At 38.5% G+C, this 12,552-nt stretch overlaps 1 protein-coding gene across 3 annotated transcripts in view; it reads right to left on the bottom strand.

The window, feature by feature from the left end:
- The window catches only part of LOC124720134 (zinc finger protein 555-like), a 145,886-nt gene extending 135,514 nt beyond the window's left edge, over nt 1-10,372 (bottom strand). For 2 of the 3 annotated variants that reach the window (XM_047245435.1, XM_047245433.1), the window contains exons 1-2: nt 9,519-9,932; nt 8,032-8,108 (exon numbers count right to left, since the gene is read on the bottom strand). In XM_047245435.1, coding sequence (XP_047101391.1) covers nt 8,032-8,034 — 3 coding nt within the window. In that variant the 5' untranslated portion in view covers nt 8,035-8,108; nt 9,519-9,932. Of the gene's footprint in view, nt 1-8,031; nt 8,109-9,518; nt 9,933-10,266 lie in introns of those variants that run through there. The other variant, XM_047245434.1, reaches the window with a different exon arrangement.
- Nucleotides 10,373-12,552: the final 2,180 nt, after the last annotated feature.

The raw sequence follows: 12,552 nt of genomic DNA, 5'->3' as shown, positions 1-12,552 counted from the left end.
CCAGACAGCAAATATGTCATCAATGAATCTGAACTAGATGATGGGTTCAGGGTTCTGTGTGTCTAGAAAGGATTCCTCTAGACAGACCATGAATAGGTTGGCATAAGATGGTGCCATGTGGGTGCCCATAGCAGTATCCCAGAGCAGATTTGTTTGTAGGTAATACTTTCAAAGGAGAAATAATTGTGGGTGAGGATATAGTTTGACATGGTGACTGGGAAGGAGGTTGTCAGTTTGGAATCTGTCGGGCATTGGGAAAGGTTTTGTTCAATAGCTGTAAGACCAGGGGCATTAGGGTTGTTACTGTAAAGAGAGGTGGCATCAATAATGACTAGCAGGGTGCCATGTGGTACAAGATATATGAATGAATATGAATGCATCATCAAATTCTCCTTTTGATGTTAACAAAATAATATAGTCTCTCAAAAATAAAAGTCCATCTGGCTTTGATGATGTTTCCAACACAGTATGAGAAATTTGTTCCCATACATTGTCTGAAATATATAATGCATCACTACCTCAAAACCCTTTCCAAAGCGACTGAAATATGATATTGTCAATACCCAGATTAAAGGTGATAGAGATGTCAATAACTACTGACCTGTTTCACTGCAGACCTCATTTTCCACAATTTTTGAGGTGATGTATTATAGAAAATATCTCATCTAAGCAACAATAACATCCTCAGCTAATCACAGTTTGGGTTTATATCTAACTAAAATAATGCAGAAAGTTGTGCTTCACCATTCAACATAAGCAGTCCAGGAACATTGTTCTGAGTGGGGAGAAATCACATATTGGGTTCCCCAAGACTCAATCTTAGGTCTCCTATTGTTCTTCATATATGTAAATGATCATGATATATGAGGGTGGTTTGATACAACTGGTAAAAAGGCAAGAAACAAACGTTTGTTTCATAACCAACTTACCCATCTTGTCGACATCACCTTCATTGAGGAATATACATTTGGTCCAGTGATCCTTCAACTTTTTCACCCCAGTGGAAAAAACACGTTCTGTCAAAATCTGCAACCATCACCTCCTCTTTTGATGAAAAGTTCTTACCAGCAAGTCAAAGTTTCAGGTTAGGGAACAGGAAGAACTCACTCACAGCAAGATCTGGTGAATAGGGTGGATGAGGAATTAATGTAAAGCCCAATTCATGCCATTGTTATCACTGATGTGTGAGATGGTGGCGTATCCTGGTGAAAGTGCACTGTTTTGTTTGCCAACCTTGGTCTTTCTACAGCCAATGCAAGTTACAGATGATCCAACAATGAAGAATAGTAGCATCCCATTATGGTTCTGCATTTTTCAAAGAAACTGTGAAGATTATTCCTTTGGAATCATAAGAAACAGTGGCCATCATCTTACCACCAAAGCACAGTTCTTCTATGGTGCTCGTCTGATCATGTTTAAATTCATTAATCCAACAGTAAATGGTCTTCAATGAGGATGCAGAATCCATGGTAAAATCATTCAATTTTGTTTTGAACTGTCCAGTTCACCCCTTCAAATGGAAATGTGAAATAACAGCACAAACCTCCCTTTTCTCCACTTTCAATCACACTCAACAGACTGACTAAGACAACTGTCAACAACAAACTGTGCATTGTATTTTGTTGAAATTCTTTATAAGATTCTAGGAATTATCAAGATTATCAGCCATGAAGATGCAACAAAAATGTTCCATTATTTCATGGAAATTTGCCACACTTATCAAATCATCCCTGTACAATAAGCAGAATTAGTTCTTTTTGCAGATGACACTGCATTGTAATGAATCAATCCATCCATCCATACATACATACATCAACAGAAGAAGTGATAAATAAAGTTCTTAAATGTATCATTAACTGGTTTCCTGGGAATTGTATCAACTTCAGTTTTGGAAATGCACAACATATTCAGTTCTGCACATCTATGGGTACTACACCGATGATAAATGTAACATATAGTGAGGAAATAAAATAGAGTGGAAACTTCAAACTTTTTTGGTGTCCAAATTGATGAGAATTTACACTGGGAAAACAGGAAGGGCTGCACAATGCCGCAACTAAAATGTTTGAAACTCACCTGGTGATATAAAACGCCTGACAGACTGCAAAGTAAAATCTGAAAACAAGCTGCACTAGTTTCTCCTTGAAAACTACTCCTATTCCAAAGATGAATTTCTGTTATTGTGATGTGTAAAAGATTGTAGATAGCAAATGCTACCACACATCTGTATATTTAATAGCAATAATAATGATGGAAGAAACAGTAAAGTAAAAATGATCAGCAAGTAGTCATATTTACAAATAAATTTGTGATGTGAACATAAAATGACTCATTCCACAACACTGGAATCCCAGTTAAGTTTTACAGAGAGTACTCTCTCCCCAGCACAAAGTCCCAAGAGACTGGAAAAAAGTGCAGGTGACTCCTATGTATAAGAAAGGCAAAAGAATGGACCCGCAAAATTAGAGGCCAATATCTCGAACATCGGTTTGCTGCAGAATCCTTGAACATATTCTCAGATCAAATATAATAAACTTTCTTGAGACTGAAGTTTATGTCCATGAATCAGCATGATTTCTGACAGCATCATTCGTGCAAAACTCTGCTTGCCCTTTTTTCACATGATACACTGCATACTACAGATGAAAGGCAATAGGCAGATTCCATATTTCTAGATTTCCAGAAAGCATTTGACACGGTGCCCCATTGCGGGCTGTTAATTAAGGTAAAAGCATTTGGAATGAGTTCACAGATATGTGAGTTGCTCACAGACTTCTTAAGTAATAGAATCGAGCATGTTATCTTTGACAGCGAGTGTTCAGAGACAAGACTATTGTCAAGAGTTCCCCAGGAGAGTGTGGTCAGACTGCTCTATATACATAAATGATTTGGTGGGGAGCAATCTGTGGTTGTTTGCTGATAATGCTGTGTTGTATGGTAAGGTATCACAAGTTGAGCGAGTGCACAAAGATACAACATGACTCTGACAAAATTTTTAGTTGGTGTGATGAACAGCAGCTAGCCCTAAATGTGGAAAAATGTAAGTTAATGCTGATGAGTAGGAAGAACAAACCTCTAATGTTTGGATACAGTATTACTTGTGTCCTGCTTGACACAGTCAAGCCATTTAAATACCTGGGAGTGATGCTGCAGCTGACTGCCAAATGATTTTACTGCCACCCAAATATGTTGTGCATAAGGTCCATGAAAATAGGATGTTTAAAGCTTTCCCGGTGTACTGATTGTTCCATACAAACACAGGAGAACTGCCAGATATCAGTAACGTCCTGCCACAATATTTCGGCGCAGAGTCTTCTGGCCATCTTGAGGTGAGTGCCACTGTAGTAGTACTGGCGAGTACTACTACAGTGGCATTCACCTGAAGATTGCCAGAAGACTCTGCGCCAAAATATCGTGGCAAGACGTTACTGCTATCCGGCAGCTCTCCCGTGTTTTTCTGGAACCATGTAAATACGGTACACGAAATTAGGCCCATACGGAGGCATATCTACAGTCAGTTTTCCCTCGCTCTATTTACGAGTGAAACAGGAAAGGAAATGACTAGTAGTGCGCCACACACCGTACAGTGGTTTGCCGAGTATCTGTGTAGATGCAGATTACAATTTACTGTGCAAATAATCCATTTAATGCAAAACTTGGTAACTAATTGATAAGGGAACCTTACACACTGCCCCCCTTTGAATTCCTTCACAGACTTATGAATTGAATGTCAATGCCTTGCCAACAGTTTCTATAAAGTCACTGGTTGTATCTCACTAGCAGCACCTTTATGTCTCTTTGAATCCCATATCTATTAAACAAATGGAAAAGTTTATTAATAAATACTTAATGGTAATTTTTAATAAATATTACATATTTTTTAATCACTAGTCTTAGAATAAAGAATTAAAATTTGATAAACACATGTGAGATGATTTTATCTTCTATTTGATGCATCACATGTTTATGCCAAATTTTAATTTCCTAGGAATATTCATATTTACATATGATTAGAAATTTAAAATTTTGTTTTTATTAAAAAATTATGATTCAGTGTTTGTTAATTAACTTTTATGCTTGTTAAAAATATGGCATTCGAATAACAGTAAAACGTGGTTGCTATTAGTGCAGTCTGAATCATCATCTTTATATCACTACAGTATTACTCCAAGATCTGGGCTACCAGTGACGATATAATGACTACTTTTGTACTTACAGCATTCAAATCTCCCACTCTGCAAATGTGATTTTTTTGATTCTTTTCCCCAGAACTCTGTCATACTGCTTTCAGGAACTTTTTTCTTACCACTTACCTTCAAGCCCTGTAAGAATTCAGAAAAATCAAAGAGATCATGACGGTAATATTCACTTGTTTGATCAGGAGGGATGCCTGGATAGCATAGTTGTTACGGCAATGTAGGCAAAAGTAGGAATTTCTGGTGTGAATTCCGAATGTGACAAAAATTTTCATGTGTTGTTTTGTGTGTGTATCATTACGGTCTTCCTGAATTCATATATAGGAGGAAGCTAATCTACAAAGGCACTTGCTTAAACTATTTCACTTGCTCAAAGATAATACTTTAATCTATACAGCATAAAGCTTTTTAAAAATCAATATTTTGTCTGCTTTTCCTCATTTCTCATTGGGGAGTACAATGTTACTGTGAGTCCACCTTTATTCCTGCTACAGTATAAGCCAGGATGCTAATGTGAGTAAACATATATTGATCATCCATTCCATTATGTCCACTTCAACTGTTCCAAACCAAAACACTGCTTAACTCCACAGAGTCATGTAAATTCAAGAATTACCTATTTATTCACACCATCATCGGATTTTTCTTTTAATTTCACAGATGGGTAAATGTGGAGCAAGCTGTAAGGAGGGCATTTAAGCAGGCACAGTCTCCACATATTACATGTATCACGTACATAATATGAACTATGGTACTCTTCAAAAATAAATAACTTGTTCTAAAGGTAAATAACTAGTTCTGTGTTTCTGTTCTTTTCTGAGAGAGAATTTCTGGTTGACAAAGTATTTTAATGACAATGCACAAAATGTTATATGAATGATTAATGACAACATATTTGGAAAATTAATTAGGATACTGCACTTCAGCCTTCTCCATATGCTACTATTTTTTATCATATTTTCGAGTTTCATGATTTTTATTTATTCACCAGTTATTTTACATGGAATAGGATTTGTCACATGTAAATACCAGTAATGTGGTCAGATCAAAGGGTACAGATAGAAACTTACATATTAACATTGTACACATTATCAAACTATTAAAATTTAATTTGAGTTTTCCGTCAGCCAGTCTCACGGAAATTTTTGTAATTTTTAAATGATACATCACTGAAAGAGCCCCAAGTACGTTGCACAGAGATGATTACCATTAACCACACCTCTAAGTTTTCGCATAAGGTAGGACGCTCTTGAGAATGAATTTTTTTATTTGTGATCTTGGTTGGTATGTGTTTCCCAACAAGTTCAGCATCAGTATGAATCCCTATTGTTAAACAAATTTACTTCATATACACTTAACATAACATACCAGAAATTACATAGCTTTGAGTTAATTAAGCACAAAAACTGCAACACAAGCGATTTCGTGTCGCAAGATGAAGGTGCAATTGGATCCCCATATATGTGAGTTATAAGAGAAGACTCAAATATAAAAGGTAGGTGTGATGAAAAATACTACTTGCACTTTCTAATACCTCATTTTTTGAGACCTATGGCCTATGTATGAACGCCCTGAATATGGCCTGGTCAATTCTCGCACATAGTTCATAAAAAATAGAGAGAAGTGACAATATTACAAAAAGGAAAGTTGCTACTCATCATATAGTGGAGATGCTGAGTTGCAGATAGGCATAACAAAAGAATTGTCACAAATAAAGCTTTTGGACAGTACGGCATTTGCCAAACACACACACACACACACACACACACACACACACACACACACACACACCTGCAGTCTCAGGCAACTGAAACCACACTATGAGCAGCAGCATCAGGGCAAGACGGGAGTGGTGACTGAGTGGCAGCACGCTCAGCAATAGGGTGGTCCACTTGTTTTTTGGTCACAGTTTGTCGGCAGCCATCACACGATTTGTTTCACAGGTAGCTCTGCCTTTATGGGATTGGTGATGTTTGTGAAATGTCTGGAGTAGGCAGTGGTGGGCCCCACTCAACACCAAGCCATCTTCCTGGATGACCACCTCAAAGATCGCTACATCAGTATCTCCATCCATATCAAATCTCCTAACCACCAGCAATACCTCATCTTCGACAGCTGCTTCCTGTTCCATACAAAGAAGTCCCTTCCATATAGTGTAGCCATGTGTGCTCGTCACATCTGCAGTGACAAGCAGTCCCTCTCGAAACATACCACGAGTCTCACTGAAGCCTTCACACACCGTAATTAACCTCCCATCCTTGTACAAAAACAAATCTCACTTCCCTTATCTCTCCAGTCTCCGCCACCTCTGAAAGTCCCACTGCCCAGCCACCGGGGAGCATTCCCCTCGTAACTCAGTACCCCCATGACTGGAGTAACTGAATTAGATTCTCCACCAGGGTTCCAACTATCTCATTGTGCCCTGAAATGAGAAAAGTCCTGCCCATTATCCTTCCCACACAGTGGTATCCTGCTGTCCACCGAACCTACACAATATACTTGGCCATTCCTACACAACCCATACTCACAACCCCTTAGCTCATGACTCATACCCTGTAATAGACCTAGATGCAAGACCTGTCCCATACACCACCACCACCACCACCACCACCACCACCACCACCACCACCACCACCACCACCTACTCCAATCCAGTCACAAACATCACCTATCCCATCAACGGCAGGGCTACCTGTGATATCAGTCATGTGCTCTACAAGCTAAGCTGCAACCACTGTGCTGCTTTCTACATGGGCATGACAACCAACAAGCTGTCTGTCTGCATAAAAGGCCACCAACAAACTGTGGCCAAGAAACAAGTGGCTCATCCTGTAGCTGAGCATCCTGTTGCCATATAACAGCAAAAAATTTATAGTAGTAACCATTTCTAAAAATAAAACAAATGTGTAGCCACAATCATGCCAATTTTAAAGAGAAATGTTCCAATAAGGAAATACAGAAGCGTCCGATCCCACCCGTCTGCTTTGACCCATGACGTCACAAATATGGCGGAAACAAAAACACACACACACACTTTCCACAAGAAGCCTAAGGACACTAACGGGACAAGCGCAGGAAATGGGGTGTTTTGGGTGGGGGCAAACTAAATATAAACAAATTTAGGTGCCTTGCGTAGCTACAGCGTGTAAGTGAAGACAGTCATGCATGAATACCCACCCACCTCCCCAGGGGTCGTAACCCCTGCAACCCATAGAAGATAAAGATGCTTCAGCAGCTGATTAGTGTTTTTTGTCTTTTTTAAAAAATTCTCACGGGATAGAACGAACAGATCAGAAAGATAAATATAATAAACTAAAACAGAAATTCGAGGAAACAGATAATTAAAATAAGTAATAAGTGTTTTTAAATTTAAAAAAAAATCTCACGAGATAGAACGAACAGGTCAGAAAAGTAAATAAAATAAGATAAAACAGAACTCCGTGCCGTCATGACGTCACACACGACAACACGCTTACGTCACGGGTCAAAGCCGACGCGTTTGATCGAACGCTTCTGTCGACCCTCCAATAATTCACAAATACCACTATAAACTGACAACTTAAAAGAGTACAACAAACCTGATGACACTGACTGCTGATATTCCAAGACCCAGTCACTCACTCAGTCATACATACGGAAAAAAAAAGTTGAAACACAATCTACTTTAAATATGTCGCACAGCTTGACATCACTGAACACAACGTTATTATGTAACAAGTCCAAGCAGTCGGCTGATACTGTACATTTTGATTGATCCACATTGGGTTTATTTGCACACCATAACACATACAAAAACTAATGAAACAGTGGTAAGAGATGCAAGGAAGCCACTTACCATGGAGTGTGCTTCAGTACTTTTTTCCTCTTTTTTTATCCACTTATTTTTTCCTCCACAATTGCAGTCCTAAGTCCCTGAAAAGCAGGCTAACAGTTAAAAATAGTCATATTCAATTTCCACTATTATTACAAGATACAGCTCAAAGGCAATATTTTGAATCCCCTGCCAATTGCAGCAAATTAAACATGCCAAAGGAAATAAATCTAAGACAGGCTGATGAATGAAGAGTGCAGTGACAATTTAAAAATTTCATGTTATGAAGAATTGGAACACACAATCACAAAATGACAGAAAATAAAAATAATATGCAATGGAAACAAGAGTATCGGTTGCTGTTGTTTCTTCATAGCAGTGGCTTGTGGTATACTTTCCTATTGTCAACATCACACGTGACGTATCTTGTGTTTCCCACATAAATTCAGAATTACGATCAATCAAAGAAACTTCTTAAACTATTAAAGCTAATTTACCAAATTAAACCATGTACTGAGTTGATAATAATGTTCTACATGAAGAATAAAATGTTAAAATAGACTTGAGTTTGCAGTTCTATGCTACACCAATGCTTTTTTATTTATTTTTAGAATACCTTAATGTATACCATTATGTAATACCATAGGTTTATCATCATATTCTCATCAGTATAAGTAACAACAGAACTTGTATTTCTGCGTCACACAGGCTGCACTTTAAATCCTTTAAACCCACAGACTCTTTGCAGTCCACTTAAATATGCATTTTTGACAGATCTGTTGCTTTATTCTTTTCTCGCCCACATTCATAGTTATATACTCAATTTAAAGCATCTGCAGCCACTCAGATGTCTTTAAAATACTGGGAGTACGACAGGCTTAAAACCGAAAAATTAGGAAAAACACATACACATTGCACGGAAAAATAAAGGATTCCTTATTATCATCGAGATGTTAATACTGGTTAATTACCGCTAAGAAAACTGATTTAGGAAAGTTACTTCCACCTGTCCATACCTATGATGAATGTTCTGTTGAGTTCTGGTGTTGTTTAATGCTCTGTGCCGATGAAAATTGCACTTAACTGCTTTTTCTGTTCCAAGTACACCCCATCACATCTTTCGAGACAGCTGTTCCACTAGTCTTATTTAAAACTATAATAAAACGCACATGTCACTGCAATCTGCAGTAACACATTACACACTCGAGTACACTGAAATTCGTAGAAAATGCATCAGAATAAGTACATGCTATAGAATTTCCTTTTATCCAATATAATCAGTCTCTGACATGACGAAATAACTGCTGGTGCTTGAATCTGAAATAGCCTACTCACTAAGACAATGCAAAAGCTCACGCAATCTGGAGCAATACAATTCAATCTCGCCTCGATTCGGATCGTATCTTTATAAACAATCTGTCATATGGTGTATGGCAGTCAACTTTATAACGATAGTGAATGTCAGTTTTCCCATTTTCTCGCCGATCACAAAGTACGTAACATTTGCTTACCACTTTAGCTGCAATTCGCGGCGTAGAGCAAATTCTCCGGTAACTTCCACAACAAATGACAGTCTGTGCCGGTTGTGTCGCGAAGCAACGGAAGATACATGTAGTTAGTTAATCGAACAGGCAAAAAATCGCGACCATTTCACAAGAAGCTATATAACATGTCGACCTGACATCGTCATAATTGACGAACACTGGGAGAGGCAGGAATGTTCGATATGACTCGTCGGCTTCGACCAGTGACATACGAAATATGCGACAAACGCCATAAATAATATGGCGACTATAACGTGTTATTGATTATCTTCAATCGGGCACAGGTATTGATCGTTCTGCCATCATAACCAGGTTATTGTCTACAAAAAATACACGCTAACATCCTTGTTGAAAAATTATCTACTTCCCCTTACAAAATAACACAGGTATTTTGTTGTGATAATCGTAGCCCGACAGGATTATATACGGAATTCGCAAGCCTTACCGAGCGACAACCGAAGGCGGCAAATCTGATTTAACCACAGTCCATTACATACGAAATAAAATCACGTTCAAATGTGCGCAGTAAACAAGATAAACCAGCACAATAGTGTTGCAAAACAGTAACTACAGCTTGATGACAAGGTATCGGCCACAGTCTAGTATCGGCAAACTGATTCACACAACCAAATCGACTGTAATAATAAAACGAGGGATTAACTTAGTTCCAACACTTTCATTTAATGTTTATCAACTCTAGACTCTTATGTATTACCTGAAAAACGTAATGTTTGGATTTTCGCAAGAGCACAAGAAGGCAAACACAAAACACGGAAAGTATATGACTTACGTTACGACACTGTAACAAAAACCGGCAGTACTACAGTAGCGCCCGGAGTGGCCTGGCAGCGAACTTCTAATTTGAGTTAATAGTGGGCAGGAAACCATGTATCTGTTAGAAATCACAGTGACTGAGAAGTCACAGATATCACAATAACAACTTTACAGAATTTAACTGCGATTTCAGTCACAGCAGTCGTAAGTAGCAGTTCACGTTCAACGCCTTGAGCCATCTGTTGGCTGAATTCCATACTGCTTTCTGCGATTTCAGTGACAAGTAGTGGCTACAAGCAACGCCACCTAGAAGCAGCAAGTAGCAACTAAAACGCGAAGTTAACAGTGCCATCTGTTGGCCAAAGTCTGTACTACGCTCACCGCTGCGATACGCTATCGAATTCAACTGCGATTTCCGTGACATGTCGCAAGTAACATCTAAAAAAAGCGCAGTTAACAGTGCCATCTGTTGGCCAAAGTTCGTACTACGCTTTCTCTGCGATTCGCTATCGAGTCCAACTGTGACTTCTGCGACAAATCGCAATCAGAAGTAACAAATAGCAACTAAAGAGCGCAGTTAACATTCTTTTCCTAGTACCATCTGTTGAGCGACGTTCGTACTTCGTTATGAGGGCCTTGTGCCTCACGAGATCGATGTGCTGTGTGTGCTTATTATATGACGACATGCACATTCTGCACCAGTTATGGTTGGTCAAACACAGCTGTGACTAAAAGTATTATATTAATAAGAAGCAACATTACCTTTTTCTCCTGAAAATATCATTTAGATACAAGTAACCTAAAATGTGTTTGATTTTGTTTTCAATATGACAGTTTTGGTTAACACTCCACATGGCTACAGGACTTTGCAATGTCAACACAGCAGAACTCAGACATCCGTATAAGTGAAATTAAAAACTTTTTGCCGACACTACAACCACCTACATCCACCTACATAAGTAAGTTTTTCCTGTGTTACTTTCAAGTAATGCACTTAAACTATTCGTAATTTAACTGTAAGATCTGTACTTCCCACTTTCATATCAACAGCATCAAAATGCGTATATATTCTAGACCTCGGGCTATGTTACAGGTCAGTGTCACACCAAGATTGTTGGCAAAGGGGGGGGGGGGGGTGGAGGCGGCATGTCACTCTCCAATAAGTGTTTACCAATAAATAAGTGGCGGAAAATTTATGGGTATAGGACGGCTTAACACGTGGAAAATGAGGTTTGCATTAGTCACTCACTGTATTTAACATTTATCATTCCTTTAAAATCGCATAACAACTTCAATAAAACACAGTTTAATCACTCTTTCTGCATACTTATTTCAGAACTATGGCACTTTTAAACTGCAAATCCTCTAAGAGGTGTCTTGACTCTTCACGATCCTCTCTCAACAGCCTTGACGTGGGTAGATATGTACAGCAACCAGTAATCAGAGTCGGAACTGTGTCTGCAAAATCACAAGGATTATTAAACATTTTTGCTGCCACTAATTACAAGCAATGTAATTGACAGAGAACATTGCTAATATTTGCTGTAATGAAAGGCACTCAATGGGGTATATTTCACATCTGCAACAACGATCTCACTTAAGTAATTAAGTTCATCGAAACACTTAGAAACTAACCTCTTGCCTGAGTCTAAAGACACAGTGGCAATTTCTCCAGATCTGTTCACAATGATATTTTGAATTATCTCTTTACTGAGTGACTGAAATGTGGTAAGGGTACATGTGAAGATAATAATATGTTAGAATTCATTTTCTAAACACGAACTATTATGGTACTGTTTGGCTACTTACATATTAATTACACTATTAATATTTTCTCAGTGTTTCTTTACGAGGTGCATTCAAGTTCTAAGGCCTCCGATTTTTTTTCTCCAGACTGGATAGAGATGGAAACATGCGCATTGTTTTAAAATGAGGCCGCGTTCATTGTCAATATGTCCCACAGATGGCAGCACCGTACGGCAGATGGAATTTTACCGCCAGCGGCGAGAATGAGAACTGTTTTAAATACTTAAAATGGCGACGTTTTCCTTACTTGAACAGCATGCAATCATTCGTTTTCTGAATTTGTGTGGTGTGAAACCAATTGAAATTCATCGACAGTTGAAGGAGACATGTGGTGACGGAGTTATGGATGTGTCGAAAGTGCGTTCGTGGGTGCGACAGTTTATTGAAGGCAGAACATCGTGTGACAACAAACCGAAACAAC

The sequence above is a fragment of the Schistocerca piceifrons genome, chromosome 11 (assembly GCF_021461385.2).
Source record: "Schistocerca piceifrons isolate TAMUIC-IGC-003096 chromosome 11, iqSchPice1.1, whole genome shotgun sequence".
Lineage (NCBI taxonomy): Eukaryota > Metazoa > Arthropoda > Insecta > Orthoptera > Acrididae > Schistocerca > Schistocerca piceifrons.
The sequence above is the reverse complement of the archived record's forward strand: the minus strand, read 5'-3'. Positions and strand labels throughout refer to the sequence as shown.